At 48.5% G+C, this 25,594-nt stretch overlaps 1 protein-coding gene across 1 annotated transcript in view; it reads left to right on the top strand.

Annotated features, from left to right (window-relative positions):
• The window catches only part of LOC310799719 (chloride anion exchanger-like), a gene marked incomplete at both ends in the record, with an annotated part of 106,799 nt that overhangs the window by 32,235 nt on the left and 48,970 nt on the right, over positions 1-25,594 (top strand). The window contains 2 exon segments of the mRNA XM_083662314.1: positions 19,857-19,970; positions 21,572-21,649. Coding sequence (XP_083518440.1) covers positions 19,857-19,970; positions 21,572-21,649 — 192 coding nt within the window.

Genomic DNA, 25,594 nt, shown 5'->3' on the forward strand with positions numbered 1-25,594 from the left:
ATAAAACCAAGGTTGTTGTGTCTGATGGACACAGTCAGTCATACCAACAAGACCAGTCTACTCCAAGCAGCCAAATACATCAGGACATTGACCTCACAAATATGATGCAGAGACAAACAGACTTGGCAGATCTGCTTGTGATGCAGCAAAAGCAGGCCTCACTTCCAAGAAGAGAAGTGCCAGTGTTTGATGGCGATCCTCTTACCTTTCGATCATTCGCACAGGCTTTCAAACATAATATAGAGGATAAAACCAACAGTAATGAAGATCGGCTGTATTTCTTGGAGCAGTACACTGTTGGACAGCCAAAGGAATTAGTTCGAAGCTGTTTTCAAATGAATGTTGCAACCGGCTATGCTGAAGCAAAGCGGCTACTTAAATATCATTTTGGCGACGAATTCAAAATAACAACTGCATACATTGAGAAGGCCTTAAGTTGGAACTCAATACGAACAGATGACGGAAAGGCACTTCACAGCTACGCCCTCTATCTAAGAAGTTGTAGTAATGCAGTTCAGGATCTTCCATACATGTCAGAGCTGGACTTACCATCCAACATGAAACAACTGGTTTCAAAGCTCCCGTTCAAGCTTCGGGAAAAATGGAGATCGGCTGTATGTGACATCATTGAAAGGACACAGCGGAGACCGAGATTCCATGATTTGATCCAATTTATAGAAAAACAGGTCAAAATCATTCAAGATCCTGTCTTTGGAGATATACAAGACTCTACTGGAGATGCAAGGGTAAGAAGACCCAAAACAGACTTGCTGTATATGAAATCAAGCAGCAAGAAAAGCTTTGTTACTGCTGTGACTCCAGTCGTTGCCAACACAGAAGCCAACATGATCTCCAATGCTAAGGAAAGGGGAGACAAACTAAAAAGCACTACTACGGCCAGCAGGGATGCTTTCACCAAACCTTGTGCTTTCTGTAAAGGAGATCATGTGATGGAAGGATGCCAAGCAATTTGCAAGATTCCCCACAAGGAGAAAGTTGAATTTCTCAAGAAATATGGACTCTGCTTTGCTTGCTTGGTTAAAGGACATATGAGTAAATCATGTAAAAAACGTCTTACTTGCCATTACTGCGAGAAGAAACATCCCACTGTCTTGCATATTGAAAACTTTACTTCTGAAAACATGGCAGGGAACATCAGAACATCATTTGCAGCTAAGAAGGACACAGCCATCAAAAGCAACCCAATCACCATTGCTATGGTGTCTACAGAACAAACAGGGGCCGGAACCACAGACTATAAGTTGGCAGTGGTACCTATAAGGCAAACAAGGGTAGCTGTGTCATAGAAACCTATGCGTTTCTGGACCCGGGGAGTAACGCAACTTTCTGCACAGAGAGGCTGATGGAGCGGTTGTCTGTCAGAGGAAAGAAGACGGAGATCCTACTCCGAACAATGGGTCATGAGAAGCCGGTGAAAACCCACAGCGTGAGCGGACTGGAAGTATGCAGCCTAGAAGGCAACAACTTCATAGAACTTCCAGAGATCTTCACACAGAACGCTATCCCTGTCAGTCAAGAGAACATCCCTATGGAAACGGACATAAAAGGATGGCCTTATCTGCAGGATGTCCACCTAAGCTCTATTAGAGCGGAGGTAGGCCTATTGATTGGTGCGAATGTCCCAAAAGCAATAGAGCCAATGAAAGTAATCAACAGTCAAGGCGAGGGGCCCTATGCAGTCCTGACACGCCTAGGATGGACAATAAATGGACCTCTTGGCAGTCCTACACCTGCAGATGAGCATGGCCGAACACGGATAACATCCAACAGGATATCTGTGGTAAGACTGGAAGAACTTCTTGTTCAGCAATACAATCAGGACTTCTCAGAGCTGGCCTACAACGAGAAACAAGAACACTCATTTGAAGACAAAAGATTCTTAGAAGTGATGAACGACTCTGTCACAAAAAAAGAAGGCCACTATGAGATACGACTCCCGTTCCGTCAGGATACTATCTGTCTGCCCAACAACAGGAAAATGGCAGAACAGAGAGCATTAAGCCTTATCCGAAGATTCAAGAAGGATGAAGCATTTCGAAAAGATTACATTGGCTTCATGAATGATGTCTTGATGAAAGGACATGCGGAAAAGGTGCCAGAAGAACAGCTCCTCCGAAATGACGGAAGATTGTGGTACATTCCTCACCACGGTGTCTACCACAAAAGAAAAAAGACAATCCGGGTGGTCTTCGACTGTACCTCTTCGTTCCAAGGTACTTCTCTGAACTCAGAGCTGCTACAGGGTCCTGACCTTACGAACACCTTGTTGGGTGTACTCCTCAAATTCCGACAGGAACCAATAGCAGTGATGGGGGACATTGAAGGAATGTTCCATCAGGTAAGGATACCTGAAGATGATGTGGACTTCCTCAGGTTCCTGTGGTGGCCCGGAGGCGACACCGATCTACCACTGGCAGAGTTCCGAATGACTGTGCATCTTTTTGGAGCAGTCTCATCTCCGAGCTGTGCCAATTTTGCCCTGAAACGGACAGCTGATGACAACGAAAGGAAATGTGGTAATGAAACTCTCAATACCATTCGTCAGAATTTCTACGTCGACGATTGTCTCAAATCAGTTTCCAGTGAAAGAGAGGCGATCTGTCTGGTACAAGAGCTCAGATCAATATGTGCCACAGGTGGATTTAAACTCACCAAATGGACCAGTAACAGTCGTGCCGTCCTTGCCTCTGTTCCGGCAGAAGAGAGAGCAAAGGAGGTGAAAGGTCTGGACCTTGACAAAGACAAGCTGCCCGTAGAGAGAGCACTTGGCATGCGGTGGGACATAGAGTCGGACACATTCTTCTTTAAGATCACCCCGAAGCAACCGACAGTTAGCCGCAGAAGTATCCTGTCTATACTCGGCTCGGTTTATGATCCTCTTGGGTTTTTGGCACCCGTCATGCTGATAGGCAAAGGAATACTTCAAGAACTGTGTAAGCTAACCTGTGGATGGGACGATGAAGTTCCAACTGCCTTTACGAAGAAATGGAAGGAATGGCTGAAAGATCTCGAACTGATTTCCAGCCTTAAGATCAAGAGATGTTTTCAGCCACCTAATTTTGACATCACTAGCGCACAGCTCCACCATTTCAGTGATGCAAGTGAGCGAGGATACGGTACAGTCAGTTACCTGAGAATGACCAGCAGAAGCGGACTACCTCACATTACGTTTGTGATAGGAAAGGCAAGAGTTGCGCCTTTGAAAACGGTGACAATCCCGAGGTTGGAGCTTGCTGGTGCCGTACTTGCTGCCCGGATAGACAGAATGCTGAAGAGAGAGCTTGAGTTAACCCTCACAGACTCTGTCTTTTGGACGGACAGCACTTCTGTCTTGAAATATATCCACAATGACACCCGGAGATTTCAGACCTACGTGGCTAACAGAGTGTCTACCATTCGGGACCTGACACGCAAATCCCAATGGCGCCACATAAAGACTGCACTCAACCCTGCAGACAGTGCATCAAGAGGTATGAGAGCCGAAACGTTCCTTAGGGAGGGACGTTGGCTGAAAGGGCCAGACTTCCTGATGCAACCTGAAACAGACTGGCCGATGACTCCGCAAGCTACGTTCCCACTCTCGGACAGTGACCCAGAAATCAAGAAAGCGGCTGTGATATTTGCGACAAGTGCTCTAGAAAATCAATGTCCTTTGACTCGCTTTATAGAGCACTTCTCCTCATGGAACAAACTGATCAGATCAACAGCCTGGCTCTTGAAGTTCAAAGCGACTCTGAGACACTTAAGCCTACAGAAGAAAGCAAGCTCCGCTCTGCTTACAACTCCTAAATCGGGCCTTGCTGGACAACTCTCTGTGGAGGATCTTGCCGAGGCTAAGGAATCACTCATGGCCTACGTTCAACAACAATCCTTCCGAGACGAGGTGACTTCTTTACAAAGAAGCCAACCTGTGAAAAGGAGCAGTAGGATCTACAAATTAGATCCTATCCTCCAAAATGGAATCTTGAGAGTGGGGGGCAGGCTGAGTAAGTTGGCAATGCCAGAGGAGAGCAAACATCCGGCCATTCTGCCCAATGACAACCACTTCTCAAGACTACTCCTGAGCCACACTCACATCTCGGTGGGTCATTGCGGAAGAAACCAAATGCTCTCTAAGCTCAGAACAAAATACTGGATCATCAAAGCCAATTCGGCTGCGAGAAAGATAACCCGAGATTGCGTACTCTGCAGGCGATGACATGGGATTGCAATGAAACAAAAGATGGCCGACCTACCTCTCATCCGTATAACACCTGACTTGCCACCCTTTACCCATACCGGCGTGGACTATTTCGGTCCCATTGAAGTCAAGCGTGGCCGCAGTAGAGTGAAGAGGTATGGAGCTTTGTTTACATGCCTTGCAAGTAGAGCTGTACACCTGGAAATGGCCTACTCCCTGGATACAGACTCCTGTATCTCTGCACTCCGCAGATTTATCTGCAGACGAGGCCAAGTGAACGAGATGGTTTCTGACAATGGAACAAATTTTGTTGGTGCAGAACGTGAACTTCGAGAGGCACTTGCTCACCTTAACCATAACAAGATCCAGCATTCGATTCACGCTGAAGGTATCAAGTGGACATTCAATCCTCCTTATGGTTCTCATCACGGAGGGGTGTGGGAGCGCCTCATCCGAATAATAAAAAAGATCCTCTACTCGATCACAAAAGAACAAACCATGGACGATGAATGTCTCCAAACAGCTCTGTGCGAGGTGGAGGCAATCATCAATCGCTGGGAAATGCCGGGTGCCAAACCCAGAGTCCAGGCTTCCTCCACCCCCGACCCGAGAGACCACTGGACTCCTGCATGTCGGGGTAGACATGGAGGGAAACTCCTTCCACGTTCCCATCCTCCATGCCCCCTCAAACTCCTTTCAACAAATAAATACTCTGTACTCGAGGAGCAGGATTTTCCTCCTCTCCCTGGTCCTCAAACTCCCCCAGCTGCTCCCACTGCCCCTCCCGCTGACCGTCACTCTAAATCACTCACCCCAGCACAAAAACGCATTGGTTCCTTTCACTTCACTCCCTGTCCCACATACGTCCCTCCGGTCCAGTCCCCTGTCCACGAAATACAAACTCGATCCGAGTTGGAAAAGTCTGGTTCCCACAATCTCGCCCGGCTCTCTCGATCAATCTGTGATCAGCCCACGGCTAACCCTGTTCCTCCTCCTACACTGACCAGCCCCCCTGCACGACAGCCCCCACCCTTGCTGACCCCCCTCATTTCTCCCACCACCCTGATTATCGGCGACTCCATTGTGAGAAATATCCGCTTTGTTAACGTCATAACTCGCTGCTTTCCAGGAGCTACGGTATCTGTCCTCCTCGATAAACTCCCTGATCTCCTGGCCTCACTCCCCGCGTCCATCGTGAAAATTAACGTCCACATTGGAACAAATGACACCTCCCTCCACCATTCCACTCTGACTCAAAATGAATTTATCCGCCTCTTTGCCCTCCTAAAAAGTTCTGGAAAGTCAATTTTCCTCTCCGGCCCGATCCCCACGCTGGGCCGGTCAATTGACCGGTTTAGCCGCATCCTCAGCCTTCACAGTTGGTTACAGTCCATATGTATTATCCACCATATCAAATACATTCACAACTTCGACCTCTTCTGGGCACGATCCTCTCTGTTTGCACGCGATGGCCTCCACCCAAGTCTATTTGGGAGCCACATGCTTGCGGCTAACATACAGTACGCCGTCCACTCATCCCCTCGAGAATGACCACTAACATCACGTTCACCTCCCAGCTCTTCTTCACTCCCTCCCCTGTTCACAAACAATTGTCATGCGCCCTCTGTTGCTGCTACCTCCCCCTTGCGGAGGGCCCATTCACTCCCACTGCCGCCTCCCCCCACTACTCCCCATCGCTTGAGCTCCCCCTATCGTCTGGGAGGGTATCTGTTTTCTGTCCCTTCTCAAACTGCCAAGAATGACTCAGAAAAATCAGACTCACTCTGTTCCAACATCCCTGTATGTATAAATCTTAGGGTTTCTAGCCGTTCCAACCAAGATAACCATGGTACCGGCGCAAACACAAACAACCTCATACAGCTACCCAAGTCTGACCCCTCCAGTCTCCCTCCCTCCTCCCCCCCCCTCTGTGCTAAGTTTGCCCTCCTCAACACTCGATCCCTCAATAACAAATCTCACATCATCAATGACATAATCCTGGATCACGACTTGGATTTCCTCTGCCTCACCGAAACCTGGATCAAACAAAACGAATACCTCTCCCTCAATCATGCCACTCCCCCTGGCTACCTACTTACACCAGCCCCGTGCTGCAGGTCGGGGTGGGGGCCTCGCGGTTCTCCACCGTGCCTGCTTCAAGGCTAAACTTGTCTCCCTCCCCCCCACCACATCATTTGAATGCCTTGCTTTTAAGCTTACTGGTCATCAACCCGTGATAACTATTCTGATCTACCGGCCCCCCACACCTTCCCCCGTGTTCACATCTGAGTTATCCGACCTCCTCATCTCTGTCTCCCCCACCGCATCCATCCTCCTCCTCGGGGATTTTAACATACATGTGGACACTGAAAATGCACCATCAAATGAGTTTCTCTCTCTGCTCGACTGCCTCAACATCACACAGCACGTTCACTTCCCTACACATAATAAAGGCCACACTCTAGACCTTGTTTGCTCTACTCCATCCATCACCCCCCAAAATCTCTCCGGCCTAAACCTCCATGTTGCCGATCACCTCGCTGTCCTCTTCTCTGTTCCTCTCCCCACTACCTCTGTCCGTACTCAACGTCCCATCTCGTACAGAAAGACAAAAAGCATCTGCACCATGGACCTCCTTCACTCGCTCAGCCGACACACCACCCCTGACCCCCTTATCCACTCCACCGCTGAAATGGTGTCCTCCTACAATCAAATCCTCTCATCCACCCTCGACCATCTTGCTCCCCTCAAAACCCGTACGGTCTCCTTCACCCACACTGCCCCCTGGTACACACCCCAGCTCCGGTCCATGAAGGCAAAAGGTCGCCAACTCGAGAGACTGTCGAGGAGGACAGGTCTCATGGCACACTTTGAGGCCTACAAGGACCACCTCACCACCTACCGAGCTGCCCTCTGCCAAACAAAAACCGACCACTACTCACACCTCATTGCCAACGGCGAAGGAAACCCCAAAGCTCTCTTTTCCACCATAAACCGACTGCTCCAACCCCCCGTCAGTGCCTCCCATTCCTCATCTTCCTCTGATCTCTGTGACAGATTTGTTGCCTTCTTCCAACACAAGATCGACACAATCTACAAACAGCTCCTACCGCCAAATTCATTGTCCTCCCCCAAAACTGACCCTGCTACTACCCCAACCCTTCCTGCCTCCTCCCCCACCCCCCAGCCATCCTCTGTCCCTACCTGCCCCTCCCCCCCACTCCATTGCTCATTCCCCGCCTGTATCCCCCTTGATGCAGCCACCATCACCAAGCTCATCTCCGGCGCCAAAGCGTCCACCTGTGCCCTGGACCCGATGCCCACCTCCCTGGTCAAGTCCTGCCTACCCGCCCTCTGCCCCCTAATCACTGCAATTGTCAACTCCTCCCTCACTACCGGCTCCGTTCCCCCTGCCCTCAAAATTGCTGCAGTCACACCAGTTTTGAAAAAACAGGGCCTGGACCCCGACAACCTCAATAACTACCGGCCCATTTCCAACCTCCCCTTCCTCAGTAAGACTCTAGAACGAGCCGTCGCCTCTCAGCTTCAATCTTACATGTCACTCCACAACCTGTCTGATCCACTACAATCCGGTTTCCGGCCTAAACACAGCACAGAGACAGCTTTAATCCGGGTCATAAACGACCTACTCCTGGCTAACGACGCTGGTAACATCACCATCCTTGTCCTCCTCGACCTCTCAGCAGCCTTTGACACCATTTCCCACTCTATCCTCCTCGACCGCCTCGAACATACTCTGGGCATCACTGGAACCCCTCTGGCCTGGTTTCGGTCATATCTAGCCGACAGAATCCACTACGTGTCCCTCGGCGGGTGCCGATCTGCTTCAGCCCCAGTCAGACAAGGTGTCCCTCAGGGCTCCGTCCTCGGTCCATTCCTCTTCACCACTTACCTCCTTCCCCTCAGCCACATCATCAGGAAACATGGACTCAGCTACCACTGCTACGCCGATGACACCCAGCTATACATCCACACCAAACCTTCTGCCCCCCAGCCCCCCCACTCCCTCATCACCTGCCTCCGTGAAATTAAAAACTGGATGACCACTAACTTCCTCAAACTAAACAGCAATAAAACGGAACTCATAGTCATTGCACCCAAGTCCACACTGCACAAAGTCAGCAACCTCATCCTCTCCATTGACGGCTGCTCCATCTGCCCCTCCTCAGAAGTCCGCAACCTGGGGGTCCTGCTTGACCCAACCCTCTCCTTCCAATCTCACATAAAATCTGTCACTAAATCTGCATTCTTCCACCTCAAAAACATCTCACGCCTCTGTCCCTCTCTCTCTGACACCTCCGCCGAAACCCTGATTCACGCCTTTGTCACCACACGCCTGGACTACTGCAACGGAGTGTTGTTCGGGGTCCCCGCCAAGACCCTTGCCCGGCTGCAGTATGTGCAGAACTCCGCTGTCAGGATCCTCACACGGACCAAACCCTGGAACCACATCACCCCCACCCTGCAGCAACTCCACTGGCTTCCCATAAAACACCGTATCACATTCAAAATTCTCCTCCTCACTTATAAATCCCTGCATGGTCTGGCCCCCTCATACCTATCTGACCTCCTCCACCCATACACCCCTCTACGTAGTCTCCGTTCCTCCGACACTGGACTTCTCACCATCCCCCGCACAAATAGATCCACCATTGGTGACAGAGCTTTTTCTGCTGCTGCACCTAAACTCTGGAACTCCCTCCCACTTCCCATCCGCGACTCCGGTTCTATAACCATTTTCAAAAGCAAACTCAAAACCCATCTTTTTCGTCTCGCTTTCCCTGAGCATAGCCTGGGCTCAGCATAGCTCTACTGCTCCCTTTTAGCCCCTTTTTCTTTCTCCTTTTTCTGCCTATTATGTCTCTTTTAGTGTGTTTTGTTCTTATTGTACAGTGTCCTTGAGTCTGAGAAAGGCGCTCTTTAAAATTGAATTTATTATTATTATTATTATTATTATCAATGACCGTCCCATCACGGGACTTTCCGAAGATATGAAGGACCCAGAACCTTTAACACCTAACCATCTGCTTCAAATGAAAAGAATGCCTACTCTTCCACCTGGACTCTTCGAGAAACATGACATTTATTCCAGAAGAAGATGGAAACAGGTCCAATACATAGCAGACCTCTTCTGGAAACGTTGGACACGGGAGTACCTTCCATTGATGCAGGAGAGACAAAAATGGAATGAGGTTCAAGGAAATCTAAAGCCTGGAGACATAGTGCTGATCATTGATGAAAGCTCACCACGCAACTCCTGGCCCATGGGACGCATCACGGATACATTTCCTGACAAACAGGGACATGTACGCCGTGTCAAGATCAAGACACAAAACGGGACATTAGAAAGGCCCATTACTAAGCTGTGTCTTCTGAAAGACATGCCTTGACAAACCAGACCTGACCTACGTACTTATAGTACATTTCTACTCTTAAACATCTTTATTTTGATAATCCTAACCTTTTTGTTGTCTGGTTTCCAATTATGAAATATTTTGACCTTGATTCTAAATAACTAGGTATAAAACTATGAAGTATTCATGAAATTGTATGAAGTATTGAATGAACCATACTTATTTTGAATTACTGGCACTAATTTACTTGTAAAATGAATTGAAAGAAAATTTAATTTGATTCTTGAATGCTTGCCTTGAATATTATGCTAGTGATTGACTCTTAAAGGGACTCTTAAAAAAGGACTTTTGTTGAAATCTTTATTAACTCTGGACAAATGAACTTTGGAATTCTAAAGGACAGTGATTTTTCGGGATTTCGGAACTTTCAAGAACTTTGATTTTTCGGGTTTTCGGAACTTTCAAGGACTTTGATTTTTCGGTTTTTCGGAACCTTGAAGGACTCTGATGAGAAAAAAAAAAAAACTTGAATGTTGTCACCAAGGACTTTTGAGTTAATGGCTTACAAATGTATGCATACTGTATATGAATTGCCTATAATGGCCAATTAGGGGCCGGAATGTTGACGCCATTTTGCATATTTCTCTTATTGATTCATAATTCATGTTGTGTTGATACATCATGCATTTTCTGTTTATTATGCCAATCATGTTTGGACTGTCTCGTGCTTGTTGTTTGGTTGATTGTTGCTATTATTGTGATGATTATGATGATTTGATGCTGAATAGGAGCGTCACCTATTAGGGGGTGGATGCAACCTGTGTGCACTGATTAGAGCAAGCGGACAGGTGCTGCTCACTAGAGTGGAAGGGCAAACAATTTTCAACCGCATTTGTTTATAGCCTACGAGATCCTTATGTTTTAAGTTGGATAACTGTGATATTTTGCTGTCCAAATAAAAGGACGTATTGTGACATTGAGAAAAAGTGAATGCGCGTTGATTTTACGGACCGCTCTAACATACATGAATGCTATTATGAACCATCGGGGACATGCCCAATGGCACCACTTATCCCTCATATGTTCAACTTGGAAGCCAAATAACTGGGGTTATTTGTCACTGACAATGCATCTTACATACATCCCCAATATAGATACACATATACATAATATGTATTATTATTATTAATGTGTGCGTGAACCATGCCACACATTTGACACACAATGCCCCCCATGGGAACACAACAACAGAGACAAACCGTAGTGTGAATGTTTTGATGCCTTCTTTAACATTTACAAACATCCCACACTTTCATCAAATATCTTTAAGATACTCCTGGCATCTTATCATGTGAACATATCTGAAGCCAGAGTCTGATGCAGGGATTGACCACATGCATAATGTTTATCTGGGTGAGCTACAGCCCACTTATTTTAGTTTCATTGTAATTTTTGTATTTAATTCATACATATGTATGCACCCTGTTGAGGGAAAGTTTGTCTCGTTTCCCCTCTTTTACCAGAGTTTATCTGAAAAGGAGGGATCACTGCTTAGTAGCACCATTATGTGAATGTTTGCTGATTCTACAATATTCATCCAATTCCCATTCCCACTGTGGTTGTAGCACAACCCTAACATTTCCCTTCTTTTATTCTGAAACTTCCCCCAGGAAGTGTCACAACACAGTCTAGCTTGACTCATTTTATCTCTGTTTACTTCCCCTTGAGGAAGCTAGTAGGCGAGTCTGCTTTGTGTGTGTCTGTATATATAAACACACATATACTTATTTTCAATTTGATGACTAAGCATGACTGAGGCCTGTCCATATATTCCCCCGCCTTGGGCGAGTTCGTCTATGGACTACCAGGACAGCACACGGATCGCAGACTCGCTGCTACCGCTGCTGCCTGCCCCAGCCTGCTTTTGCTGCTGCAACGTTCCTCCGCCGTGGGCAAATTCCAGTCACAACAACACAACAGTCAAGTGTGTGGACAACACTAAAAAGCATGCACCCCGAGAGGGACCGCTCGCGACCAGATCTCTACTCTAAGTAAGTAGGCTATGGCTATGCTTTTTCCTTCTCTGTCCTACACACATGTCTATTTCAGTCTCACATGACAACATACGTCTGCTCGCTGGAAATCAGAAGAGCAAGAGCACTGCACCTGAGAGTAGATTATATAGCCGAGTCCAGCCAATCAGCATGCAGGCGCAATTGCACCCAGGTGGTGCTAGTTAGTGTGTTAAAGAGTAATCCACGACAGCTGAGCTGGATCAGATCAGTGGCGGCCGGCCACTAGAGGGCGCCAGGGCGCCGCCCCACCTACTGTATCCACATCATTGACAGTAAATATCCACATGAAGAAGAGGGAAATAAAACGTTATATATTTTTTTTTTATGAGCGAGGTGAATATTAGATAGTGAGTATATAATCTGCAATAAATATGTAGATTCATAATTATCTACATGTGTACTGTTTTTGGGTCAATATTTTCTTGCACCGAATTGCCACGGACGCTGTCCGGGGACTTCCGGTTTACTTCCGGTTTCCACCAGTGCAGATCATTAGAGTATCAGGATCTGTGTAGTTGCACATGCGCTGTTCACTCTAAAAAACAAAGGGATTTGGGTGGGCTCTGGGCGCACGTATCTAGCGACCAAGTGGAGGGGTCAGGTAGAGTGAGTGTCGTGACGTAGGCTAGGCTGCCACGTAGATGGGTAGCGACGCAGTATATATAAACACTAGTAGCAGTCCCACGCCGATGGCTTTGTTGTCTCCCTGCAGCACGCGCGCGAAGCAAAGAAGTTTGTTTTCAACTGCCATAAAACACAAAAGACGTTTTGCAAGAATGGAGAAAGAAAATTCTGTGAAGTCACTCAAAACGACGCCATTTGAGAGATGGACTTTACAGGAGAAGCATCGAGTGAAAGAGCTTGTACCAGATCACCCTGAGCTCGCCATTAAACAACAGGCTACAGACAGAGGAAGAAAATACACTCGGGTCTTTTTCAGACGTTTCTAGTAGCTAGTAGCCTAACGTCCGTTACTACTTGCTTGATTTAGGGCTGGAGTGGACGATAATTCAATAGCCTATTATTGTTGTCTTTCAGTGGAATCATCGTGATGATATTGTAATAATCCGCTCTGGTACCGTTATGTGATGAAGAGAGGAGGCGATACTTCAGTGGTACAGGTTGTTTATTTACAGTTAGTTAACTCCACAACTCTTGCGGTTGTCCCGCTCTCTAGCTAGCTACCGGCTTCCTAGCTTCTTCACACTCCTCAGGCATGCGCAGTTAGACCGACCGGAAGTTCCCCAGTCCCGCACTCATCTCGTTCCCCCCAGGAACCACCCCCCAACATCAGTTCCTACCTAAACCCAGAGTCGCCACATTATCCCTTCTCAACAAGAGCCAGCTCCCACGCTGGCACCCACAACCCACACACATCCCCTGTACCAAAACAACAACACATCAACACTATTTTTCCAATATCTTTTTTTTCATCCCTCTTTTCCCATTCCTTTAAATTCAACCCACATTTCAGTTCTCTTTTTTTACACACATTTCAATTACCACATTTCCTTCCCCCTTTCTACCAACACTCTTCCCGAGTGGCACAGTAAACATGTAAGCCCACCACATCAACCATTACAACTCCTTTTTTTTTTTTTTTTTTTTTTTTTAGTAAGGCACATAGTCCCGGTCCCAGTATGGAGGCCTTGTCTGCCTCTGCGGTCTCCTCGACCCTGTGGGCCCGCCCTGGAGGGCAGCAGGGAGAGGACTAAAGGGGCTAACACTCTCTGTCCCGGGGGATTCCACCACAACATCCCTCCGCAAGCGTGTTGGGCGGACAGCGTCCGTGGTGGGAAGACAATCCCCCCGGTAAGGGGCCAGCCGGTCCCTGTGAAGCACCACCACCCTCCCCCCGAGTGGCATTTGGACCCTGTACACCACCTCCCCCAACCTTTCCAACAGCTTACATGGGCCCACCCAGTGACTGTCCAGCTTGGGACACCGACCCTTCTTCCTCCTAGGGCTATAGACCCATACCAGCTCCCCGGCCTGGAACTGCCTTCCCCTGGCCCTCACATCATAGTTCCTCTTCTGCCTCCTACCCGCTTTCTCCTGCTGATCCCGGGCAAAGTTGCGGGCGGACTCCAACCGATCCTGGAGTCTCCTGGCATACTCTCTTCCCGGAGGTGCGTCGGGTGTGTCGCCATTTCCGCTGGCGTCCGCAGTTCCCGTCCCAACATGAGCAGGGCTGGGGTGCAGGAGGTGGACTCCTGAACAGCAGACCTGTAGGCCATGAGGATGAGGGGAAGGTGCGTGTCCCAGTCCTGCTGGTGTTCTTTGGTGAGGATGGCCATTTGTTTTCCCAGAGTCCTATTGAATCTTTCTACGAGGCCGTCACTCTGGGGGTGTAGCGCCGTGGTCCGCGTCTTGTTGATGTTCAGTTGTTCGCACATGGTGGCGAACACGCGTGACTCGAAGTTCCTCCCTTGGTCACTGTGGAGAGTCTCCGGCGCCCCGAACCTGCTGAACATGCCCCCCACCAGTGCGTCGACCACCGTTCCAGCCTCCTGATCAGGCAGCGCGTATGCTTCTGGCCATTTTGTAAAATAGTCCATGGCTGCCAGGACGTATCGATTCCCTTTTTCAGTGCATGGGAACGGTCCCATCACGTCCACCGCCACCCTCTCCATGGGGGCTCCCACCGCTAGTTGTTGGAGCGGGGCATGAGACTGACCTAGCGGACCCTTGTAGGCCGAGCACAAGTCACAGCGGCGGCAAAAGTCCTCTATGTCTCTCCTCATTCGCCCCCAGTAGAAACCCTGTCGAAGGCGGCGGAGGGTTTTGTTGACTCCAAAGTGTCCAGCCCCCGCGGTGCCATGGCAGCTCTTGAACACCTCCTCCCTCAATGTTGTTGGCACCACCTTCCGCCACTTGCTTTCTCCCGTCGCTGGCTCCTTCCAGGACCTCAGCAGCACCCCGTCGCTCAGTCGCAGGGCCCCAAACTCCGACCACAGTCCTTTGGTTGTGGCGGTGGCCCCTGCCACCTCTCTCCAGGGTGGCTTCTGGCCGTTCTCTACCCACTGCAGGACTGGCCACAACTCCGCGTCTTGCTCCTGATGGGTTCTCCAATCCGCCGCTTCAGCCATCCGCAGCCCCCTGCACACCGGCCCGTTTCCCGTGTGGTTGGGACATATCCTCGCATCCTCCTGGAGTTCCCTCTCTCTCGCTTCTCTCTTCTCGCAGTACTGACACCCCCCTTCAGTGCAGGGGCGTCGAGACAGGGCGTCTGCGTTGATATGGCGTGCTCCGGCCCTGTGCTCGATGGTGAAGTTGTAGTCCGCTAGCTTTTCCAGCCAGCGACACACCTGCCCCTCTGGTTGTCGGAAGGACCACAGCCACTGCAAGGCTGAGTGGTCAGTCCTGATGGTGAATTGAGGCAGACCCAGGAGGTAGTAACGGAAGTGCTGTAGTGCCTCCATGACGGCGAGGAGCTCCCGGCGGGTGACGCAGTAGTTCTGCTCCGCTTTATCGAACGTTTTGCTGAAGTACGCCACCACTCTCTCTCCGTCTGGCCTTTCAGGCCCGCCCCCGCAATCTTCTCCAGCACCCTCCGTAGCACCTCCAGTGCTGCCCGGAACGAGCTACCGTGTGCCAATATGTCATCCAAGTAGACGACACATTCTCTCTGGGGGATCTCCCCCAGCAGTTTCTCCATCAGTCTTTCAAACGTTGCTGGGGCGTTGCACAGCCCGAAAGGGAGGACTCGAAACTGCCACAGCCCTCTCTCAGTGCAGAAGGCAGTTTTCGGCTTGGCTTCATTACTGAGGGGCACCTGCCAGTAGCCACTGCGCAGGTCTAGTGAGGAAAACCAGGAGGAGTCCCCCACCACATCTAGCAGTTAATCAATGACGGGCAACGGATACGCGTCTTTCTTCGTCACTTTGTTCAGTGGCCTATAGTCCACGCAGAACCTCATTTTGGAGCCCTGTTTCTTTTTTACCATAACCACCCCTGATGCCCACGGGCTGTCGGACGGCTCGATGACCCCCCCTCGCAGCATTACCTCAATGGTCTCATTCGCTGCTTCCTTATATGCTGCCGGGAGTCGACGGGGACGTGATTTGATGGGACACGCCCCCCCAGTATCTATCTGGTGCTGCACGAGGTGTGTACGGCCCAGTTCCTCGTCCGAAAGGGCGAAACTCTCTTTAAACTCTAACAGCAACTCTAACAGCTCCTCTTGCTCCTCGGGCTCTAACCCGCTACGGTTGCGTTCCCACATCTCTCTTATCGCCGCCACCCTCTCTTCCCCCCCGCTCGTCTTTGGCGTCTCTATCGACGGAGGTCCCAGTGGCGTAAAGGGGGCTGCCGTTGCCGACAGGGGTTGGCTAGTGGCCGGGGGACGGGGCTGATCGTCGGGGGAGGGGTTGAGGGGAAATGAGGCTGGTGGCTCGGGGGCATAGCCCTGCGGAATGCTAGGGCCGGTGGGGGAGGAGCTATCACCGATGGATGGGAAAACTGCAGCGTCCCCGCATGTCTCCATAGCTCTCACCGTGAGTGGGTCTGTTCTCGGGGTTTGTGGGGGGTGCATTAACTGGACTGTGGGGCCACCAGGGAAACGCAGGGTGTTTCCCCCTAGGTTCATTATGCAGCGAGTAAACTTAAGAAAGTCTAGACCCAGTATGCAGCGCTCCTGCACATCTGCTACCCATACCTGGAAATTCACTGACAGTCCCCCCACATTTATCGTCACCCTCGCCCTCCCTTTCATGGGAGCCAACTCACCGGTCACTGTCCGCAGTTCCTTCACTGTAGACTCCAACTGCACTCCCACTGGAACGAGCTCAGGTCTCAGTATCGTTGCAGTGGACCCGGTGTCCACTAGGGCCATATGCTGCACCCCCGCCAGGCTGACAGGGATGTAGCAGGACCCCAGGAATTTCCCCACCTTTGTCCACCCCACCACCATGTCCGATTCGGCGTTGTTCTCCGCTCCGGGGGAAAATGGAGCCTCACTCCCCCAGCTGTGCCATCGGGCTCCTTCTGCCGATGACCGGGCAGCATGGGACATGATGTCGGGGGTCCGCTCCGTCCCTTCTATACGAACCCCCCGTCGTTTCCCCGCCCCCTCCCTCGCCTGCGACATTCCCTTGCCAGATGTCCGGGGCGGTCACACGCCCAACAGCGCCTCACTTCCCGTTGTGGTGGTGTTGCACTGGGCGGAGATTGTAGCGTCACAGCCCGTATCAGCTCGGTCATCTGTTCTGTCAGCTTGTTCGCCCATGCTGGTTCGTTCTGGGCCGGGTTGTACTCCACTGTAGCCCTCACGGTGGGGTTGCCCCCCCCCGCGCTGTCCTCCACGGCCGCCGCCCCCACAATCTCTCTCTCTGATGCCAGCTCCAACGCTTCCGGCAGCGTCCTTGGGTGTGCCAGCTCGGTCTGGGCGCGCAGCCAAGGCGGGGTCAAAGCTCGGACAAACTGATCCCTGACATTTCAGTATATGCCCTTCTTGATAGAGTCTCAATGTCATTAGCCAAAACACGCAGTGACTCGCCAGGCTGTCGGCGTCTGTTGTTCAGTTCGGCGCGTTGTATACTTGGCAGCTCACAACGCCCGAATCTCCTCTGCAGGGCCCCAACCAGTGCTCCATAGTCACCTCTTTCACTTGGACTTAGCATTAGCAAGCATGATGAGGCGTCATCCGCTAGGCACCTAGCTAGCTTCATTCCTTTCTCTTGCTTTGTCCAGCCCTCATCAGCCGCTATCAGTTCGAATTGGGCCTGAAACGCCTCCCAACTATATTCACCGGTGTACCTCTGTGTCTTGGCGGGGGTCCACCCGCTGTTCCTCGCTGGCGCCGGCTGCCCATGATCTCCCCCGGTCTCTGCTGCTCCACGCACGGGCCCCCGTCCGTCCGCTGGGTCCGGCTCGGTGCTGAGTGCTGCCCGCTCGAAATCCTCCAACCTCCATCTGTATTCCTCCTCCGCCCGTCTGTATTCCTCCCTTAAGTTCGCCACCGTATCCTTCTTCACGGACACCGGGGTCGCGGCCTCTTCCCTCTCCTTCTTAATCTTCGGTTTGGCTCCTTTCCCCTCCATCTCTCTCTCCTTTTTTTTTTTCTACGTTACCGCACGAGCAAGCGGCAAAGTTCGTAGATCCCGCTTCTAGACACCAATGTAATAATCCGCTCCGGTACTGTTATGTGATGAAGAGAGGAGGCGATACTTCAGTGGTACAGGTTGTTTATTTACAGTTAGTTAACTCCACAACTCTTGCGGTTGTCCCGCTCTCTAGCTAGGTACCGGCTTCCTAGCTTCTTCACACTCCTCAGGCATGCGCAGTTAGACCGACCGGAAGTTCCCCAGTCCCGCACTCATCTCGTTCCCCCCAGGAACCACCCCCCCACATCAGTTCCTACCTAAACCCAGAGTCGCCACAATATTAAGTTATTTTAATAGTGACATTTTTGCTGTCTAAATTGATGATGACAAGCAAATGTTACTTAAAAACTGATCAAATGAGGTATGGCAGGAATATTATTTGAAAATATAAGGTTTGTTTAGCTATTTTCACACATGAACTCCGGATCAGGTGAGGGTTGCTCCCCACTGAGCCTGCCCCGGATGATACGTGAAGTGTACCCTTTCACACATGAGGCATGTTGCATTCTCACATGAGTAGCACCTCCGCAGAGTTTAAAGTAGAGAGTGGGCGGGGGCGGGGGTGGGGGAATTTGGGGAGTTGTGAAAACTAAAAATACATAATGGGCGATAACTGCCTAACGTTCACGGCATATAATCGTTTGCGCATAACGTTAGTAAGTAATTAATTAAACAACCCTACAACTCACGCCCAGATGCATCGATTTCCTCCAGTCGCAAGCACTACAAACAAAACAGGTCTTTGCTATGTTCAGTCCTAAAATGCATCAAACCTACTAGAATTATACAGAATACAGGAAGCTAGACGTTTTTACCTTCAAAATAAAATAAATGTTGTATTACTTAGTAACAAAAAATCAGAATGTCGACTCACTACGGGTTAAAATTGACTTTTCGAAGGGAGCAGATATTCTTCCAGTTTATCTCCGTTCTGTATCTTTCGAAACACACACAAAAACATTACACATGCATTTACTTTATTTAATTGCCATTATTGCGAAGGTTATACCCGGAAGTTTTCGTTTTATACTGCCTGACTTGACGCTACTTGGAATTTGCGGTTCTGCCATTGAATCTTCACAAACGCTGTGTAAACGTTAAATCAAAGACATGAACGCAACCAGATCCAGATACCCTACCTAGCGATGTCCAATACTGGGAAGCGGGACGACCCTTGCGTCCAAAAATGCTTATTAATGCCAATGACGTCGATCGGCGTCAAAGTAAATAGTAACGTTGAGTGCCAATGACGTCGATCAGCGTCTTTGTGCTGATCCTCGTTCTTTGTGCGTATTCGCTGTTTACATAGTAATATCACACAATATTCTGTGGGCCTCGAGAAATCACTGAAAACGCTCTGAAACTCTGGCACTGGGAGCGTCCGTTCTCCAAAAGTGGCTGGCACTCAATGAGTTAAATGTGTGTGCTGTGCGAAGCAGACATGAAATCAGATCAGAGCCATGAGCCTTTCAATCCAGCAATCCAGCTGTCGCACACGGAGCAGTTTTGAGCTTCATTTGGAAACCAAATGGCATGATGTGTTTTTTGCTCGCTCATTCACATCGACTATTTATATAATAATAATCTGTCACGATGTCTCTGTCCTCATGCACTCACGAGCTGACTACTTCACAGAGCTCTGGAGGGGGGGGGGGTACAATACACTTCTGCGACTACGGCTGGGGCTACACTTCCCTCCGTCTAGGAGGAGGCTCCGCGGGAGCGCGCATGAGCCACGAAAATCTGTTCACACATGACAGCCATCCGCATGGCCTCTAGATAACTCCTGAATTCCAAACATGTGTGAAAGCAGCTTTTGACATCACCATTCAGTTCAATGAGATGAACACTGATTTTGCATACGTGAAACATATGATATTGATATTGAGAAGAATCCTTATGATTATATTGATTTCAACCCCATCGTCCAGGCCTATACTGTATATAGCCCTCCCTGGACAAAAATGCACGAGCCGCTACTGGATCAGATAATCTCATCATGAATGGAATTCATGAGGGAGAGAAGTCGACTTATAGGAAACAGTCACTGCCACAGAGTGTGCTTAATCCACACTGAGGTGTTTTTCATCACCCATCCCAGGAGCTGATTGCTTTCGGGGTGAGCAACATTTTCGGCGCAACTTTCCGGTCGTTTGCAGCCAGCACGGCGCTCTCCAGGACGGCCATTCAGGAGAGCTCAGGAGGCAAAACACAGGTACGACAATTTTTTTTTTATTTGATTGCAAACTTTTTCGAGCTCACTGGGCACTGATGTCTTTCCACAAAAAAGATTTACCCGATCATAATTTCACTTTATAAAAGGGATAGTAACGGAGGGAATACTGTATCTCCTTGGTGTATAGCACAGAATCAGATGACACACCTAGCAGGTGCTAATAGAACGTTGAACTGACTGGAGGGCGGCTTGAAGGACTACATTGCTTGGCGGAAGAACAATTTGTTATCTTTCTTTCTTGCTCAAACCTTACCCGGTAGGTCACTATATGTAGTAACCGTTTTATGAAAGCAATAAGCCCCGTGATGCTGTGATTTACAGTGATTTTACAACAGCTAAGAGGTGTTTTATAAGGCACGCCGTGGCTGTGATTTTACAACAGCTACGAGGTGTTTAAGACACACCACAAATTCACTGTACACCACAGCCTCTTGGGGCTTATTGCTTAATTACAGTCCGTTTTATATCACATCCCCGTATTAATTTCCCCATGCTGACTGTAGGCTATATTTTTACAGCAATGGGTCAAAACTGTTGCTGGTATCTGAATGAGGACATGGAACATTGATCATGTGACTCTAGTTTATTTGCATTTCACCTCAGACAAGACAGGACACTGCTTTCAGGTCTGAAATTTACCCAGATTTGCTAGCCTGGTAAACCAGCCGGTCACGTGAACTCACATTTCATCTCGTTCTGCCGGAGTCTGGCCTCAAGCCCTGGGAGGGCTTTAGCCGAAACTGCAAAGCAGACGAGCCAATCAGCGACTGCGCTCAGTGCCCTGTGATTGACAGCGCAACTTGGCCAATCAGGAGCGCCACTAGCACTGCACTAGCAAAACAATAATGGCCACCTCCTTGCCTGTCCACCTCGAGGAATAATGCCAACATTTGTCGAGTTTAAACAGCCATAAACTGCAGTTATTGCAGAAATAGACTCAATAACAATTAAACAAGTACAGGAGTATGCAACAGCGGGAAATGTGTTTTTGCCGTTCTCCCGAGTGGATTTTGGTTTGACTGGATCTAATGCCGATTGGTTGAAGGAGTTGTCTGTCAAGGCAAGTACACCCGCCTAACTTCTACCTACTGCAAACACTGGGTGAAAGCTTCAGGCCAGACGGGAACGAAGAACGAAATGAAATGTGAGTTCACGTGACCGGCTGGTTTACCAGGCTACAGATTTGCTAGAAAGATGAACATTTCCCCTTTTTGCCAACTAGGGCGCTGCTGGACAATGTCACTAGGTTGACTCTACAGTACAGTATAAGGATTTTGAACGTTTTGATTAATCAAAACAACCACAATCCAAGTCAACACAACAGCATAATACTGTGAGCCTGTTAGAATTCAAAAAACATATAACTAGCCTTTACTCCCCTGTACTGTACTGTAAGTCAACCTAGTGACATTATTAAGCAGCACCCTAGTTGGCGAAAAGATGAAATGTTATTCATTTTCCTATCAAATCTAGGTAAATTTCATACTTGAAAGAAGTGTCGTCTTGTCTGAGGTGAAATGCAAATGAACTTGTGTCACATGATCAAATGTTTCAACTCTTTTCTGTTTTTACACCTGCAGGTTGCGAGTCTGATCGCTGCGCTGATGGCGATGGTCGTCACCGTGGCTCTCGGGTTTCTGCTGGAGCCACTGCAAACGGTGAGACTGATGTCATGTCTGCATGACTTATGCCAAAATGTCACTATGTGCAATATGTGGTTGTTATGATGCGCCTTGAGGCAGGAGGTCACAGACATCAGTCTGAGAGGACATATAATCTTCTCCCACTTTATTATGATTTTGCTTTATATAGATTTATTTGGGCTAGGGATAGACTGACTTTACACATTTAGCGGCTGCACACCGCAGCCCTGGGATGAAAGGCAGAGACAAGATGGCGTGGGCTGCTTCAGTCAGCCAGACCAAATCTGATTTTTGGCATACAGTATCCAGATTGTCTCCAGATTGATTTTATGATGTCAGAACAGCAACAAAACAACGTGGATTCTGATTTTTGCAACTTGACCCAAACCACATGTGGATTGAAATGTGATTCTAATCTGACTTTTACTGATATGTCTTCAGTCCAGACAAAATTAAGTTGGATTTCAACGTGTCTTTTGCGGGGGTGAATTCACATTGAATGCAAACACGTGAGGGAGGGAGAGAAACGTAATGTTACAAGACCCTAATTTTAACAGCATACTAGCTAATTGAAGCTGTTACAGATACCGGACTGGCTGGTACCATGTAAACAGATTGTGTTTCTGTGAACAGGATAAATGAACGTGAGACAGGACGACTTCACTGCTGGTTTCAAGCTTGCTCAACAGAAAGTTTATTCACCATTTCTTTTACCATTATGCAATATAACAATGTTCTTTCTTTTACTGCACATATAAACATATAAAGTTATTTATTTTACTGCAATCTTTCAGTTACTGTTGTTTCAGTGTATTCATTTTTCTGCATTTCTCCTGTGCAAACATTTTCTTAAAAATAAAGGAAATAGAAAAATAAAGAAATACAGTCTTAACTGTCTTTTAAACATCTCAATGTTCAGTCTCTTGTACTGTTGGTTCAACCAACCAAAATGAAATAAAACTGTTGCTTTCTAGATTAGGTTGTCTCATGTAGACTTGAAATAAACCCCAGCATTCAGCTGCTATTTACATATGGTCATTCATTTTGAGCTTACAGCTGTTAACTTTAACTTATAACTTTTTATCTATTTATCTATTTAACAAATTTACACATTCAAAACATATTAAACTAAACCAACATGTTCAGGGAGCCCAGAATAACCCTCTTACTGATAAAACTGCCTGACGTGACTTCACTGTCAAAAGCCCACTGTAGCACCATCCCATACTGTAGCAGTCACGGTAAACAGAGAAATCAAACAATTAAACTACAACGACCCACATTACCGGAGTGCATTTCCTGATCACTCATATGTCAAGTAACATGTTTCTAGTAGCAAAACTGAGTTAATCAGCCTAAATTATTACTTTACCAACCTGTGAACAGGATAAATGAACGTGAGACAGGACGACTTCACTGCTGGTTTCAAGCTTGCTCAACAGAAAGACCGTAAAGCGCTGCTAACGTCGTGAAGACCGTTCTGCTCGCCGTAACGTGACGCCTGTCGTAAAAGCATCAAAGCGTGATGTAAAGCGTTGCACTGCCCCCATGTGGCTACAAGCTAAAATGTACCTGGCGTACTTAATGAAAATGTTGATTCTTAACTGCCCAAGATATAAAGGCTAGGGACTGTACATAACGTACAAATTGTGTAATCAGGCTCATTAGGAAATAAAATAAATTAACATAAATGTGACCACACATTGGTGGGCGTCACATACTCCCCGACAAAATAAAAAGATGGCTCCTGACATTTCCCAAAACCCTAGGCTCGTAAAATGTTAATACTCTAAGCTAGTACACTGGTGTAATGTATGGAATGTATGTTGGCGGTGTGAAAGGTGCAGCGTGCGAGTATGGCATGTATGGGTGTGGAGTGTAAGATATCGCTGGGTATAGTGGCTGCATGTGGCGGGATACATCGTAACCAGTCAAGTGTGGTGTAATGTATGCTCCAACTGTATTAATTGTGTTTTGTGGCTGGTTTGACGGCTGGCCTAGCGTCTCATAAGTAAACACTTGTCGTGGCCTTCTGTCACGAGCGGACCTCCTAACCTCAGTGTGTGTGGGAACTATAGGGGGGGTTAAGGGTCTCTCTTCTTGTTCTGGCTCTGAAGGTTCATGCTCGCTCTCCAGTCCCGCTGAAACAGGGGAGTGGTCCCATCTGATTTCTGGCTCCCTTTGCTTCCTTCTTGGAGATGCTTGGTTTGAACTGGGTATGTATTCCCTCACAGCTTGATCTTCATTTCCCATTCTCATCTCTCGTTGTTCTTCCCTTTCAGGTACATGAACTGTTTCCCTCTGGATTCGAGATGACTGCCCACGGTGAGTATTTTGTTCTGTTTTCTCTGTTGGTATTCTTAACCAGTAACCTCCTGTGCTTCTCTCCTCCTCAGAGTCATCGCCGGAATCGTCACTGTTCTCCGTCTGTCTTTGTGTGTTATTTACTTTTCGTTGTCTGTTACATTGTCTCGGTCTCTCCTCAGGTGTTGGCTTGGTGGAATGTGGAGGTGTCTCAAGAGGTAGATCATTGACCAGAAGTAGCAGGTTGCGGTGTAGTGTTCTGGTCTTTTGCTTGTCTCCAGATTCAGCACGGACTACGTACACTGGATTCTCGGCTACTTGCTCTTTCACTATGTAAATGGCCTTTTCCCAGTATGATCTTAATTTGCCAGGCCCTCCTCTCTCACTAAGGTTCCTCACCAAGACCCTATCGCCCGGCTGCAACACAACTCCTTTCACTTTCTGATCGTAGTATGACTTCCCTCTTGCACTGGATTGTTTGCTGTTTTCATTGGCTATTCTGTACGCTTCAGCCATTCTCCCAGCCCACTTGTCAGCATATCCTTTAGTTGAGGCTGGCTCTGGTTCTGTGTCTTCGGTTAACCCGAACAGCAGGTCGACTGGCAGGCGAGGGTGACGGCCGTAAAGAAGGTAGAAGGGTGAGTACCCCGTAGATTCATGTTGTGTGCAATTGTATGCATGCACAATATGGGGAAGATGGTCTTTCCAGCGCTCTTTCTCTTTGTTAGCCAGCGTTCTCATCATCTGGAGTAACGAGCGGTTGAACCTTTCGGCTGGGTTCCCTTGCGGGTGATATGGTGATGTTCTTGAATGGCCAACCCCCGACAGTTGCTGAAGAGTCTGGAAGAGATTGTTCTCAAACTCACGGCCCTGGTCGTGATGCAACTTCGAGGGATATCCAAAGCGGGGTATGTAATCAGTCCGCCCGCTCTTGTTCTTGGTGGGGTATGCTTGCGCGTATCTTGTAAAGTGATCAACTACCACCAGGATATATTCATACCCTCCTCGACTGGTCTCTAGGTGTAGGTAGTCGATACAGACTAGCTCAAGGGGAGAACTAGATGTGATACTGCCCATGGGAGCTCGAACATGTGCTACTGGCTTTTTTGATTTGATGCAAGGGCATTTCCGTGTCACATATTCCTCTATTTCTCTTGCCATATAAGGCCAGTAGAACCTCTCCCTCGCGAGCTGTAGTACCTTCTCTCTCCCGACATGTCCCATCTCATTATGAAGATGTCTCAGGGCTAGGCTCCTATATTTTGTAGGAAGAACTAGCTGTTTTCTCTCACTTGTTCTCCTGTAAAGGAGCCCATCCTCCATATGTAGCTTGCTCCACTCATGCAATATCTTTTGAGTGACACCACCAACTGCCTTACGCATGTCATCCGTCAGTGTTGTATTTGACTCTTTCAACTTTATCACCTCACTGATAGCTTGATCTTCTTGCTGTGCTCTCACAAGCTCATCATGACTGATTGTCGGTATGTTTGTGCAAGGCTGCGGGTGGGCATTTTGAGAGGAAATCTGCAGAGCGGCAATCCAGGCCACATCTTTTCGTTTGGCTGCTCGACATCCATCCCAAGTGGCATGCACTACATCTTGCGACAGCTCCTCCGTACATGCTTCCATGTATCTGTCTATCTCCAGCGGTAT

Source organism: Poromitra crassiceps, assembly GCF_964638095.1.
Source record: "Poromitra crassiceps genome assembly, chromosome: 2".
NCBI lineage: Eukaryota > Metazoa > Chordata > Actinopteri > Beryciformes > Melamphaidae > Poromitra > Poromitra crassiceps.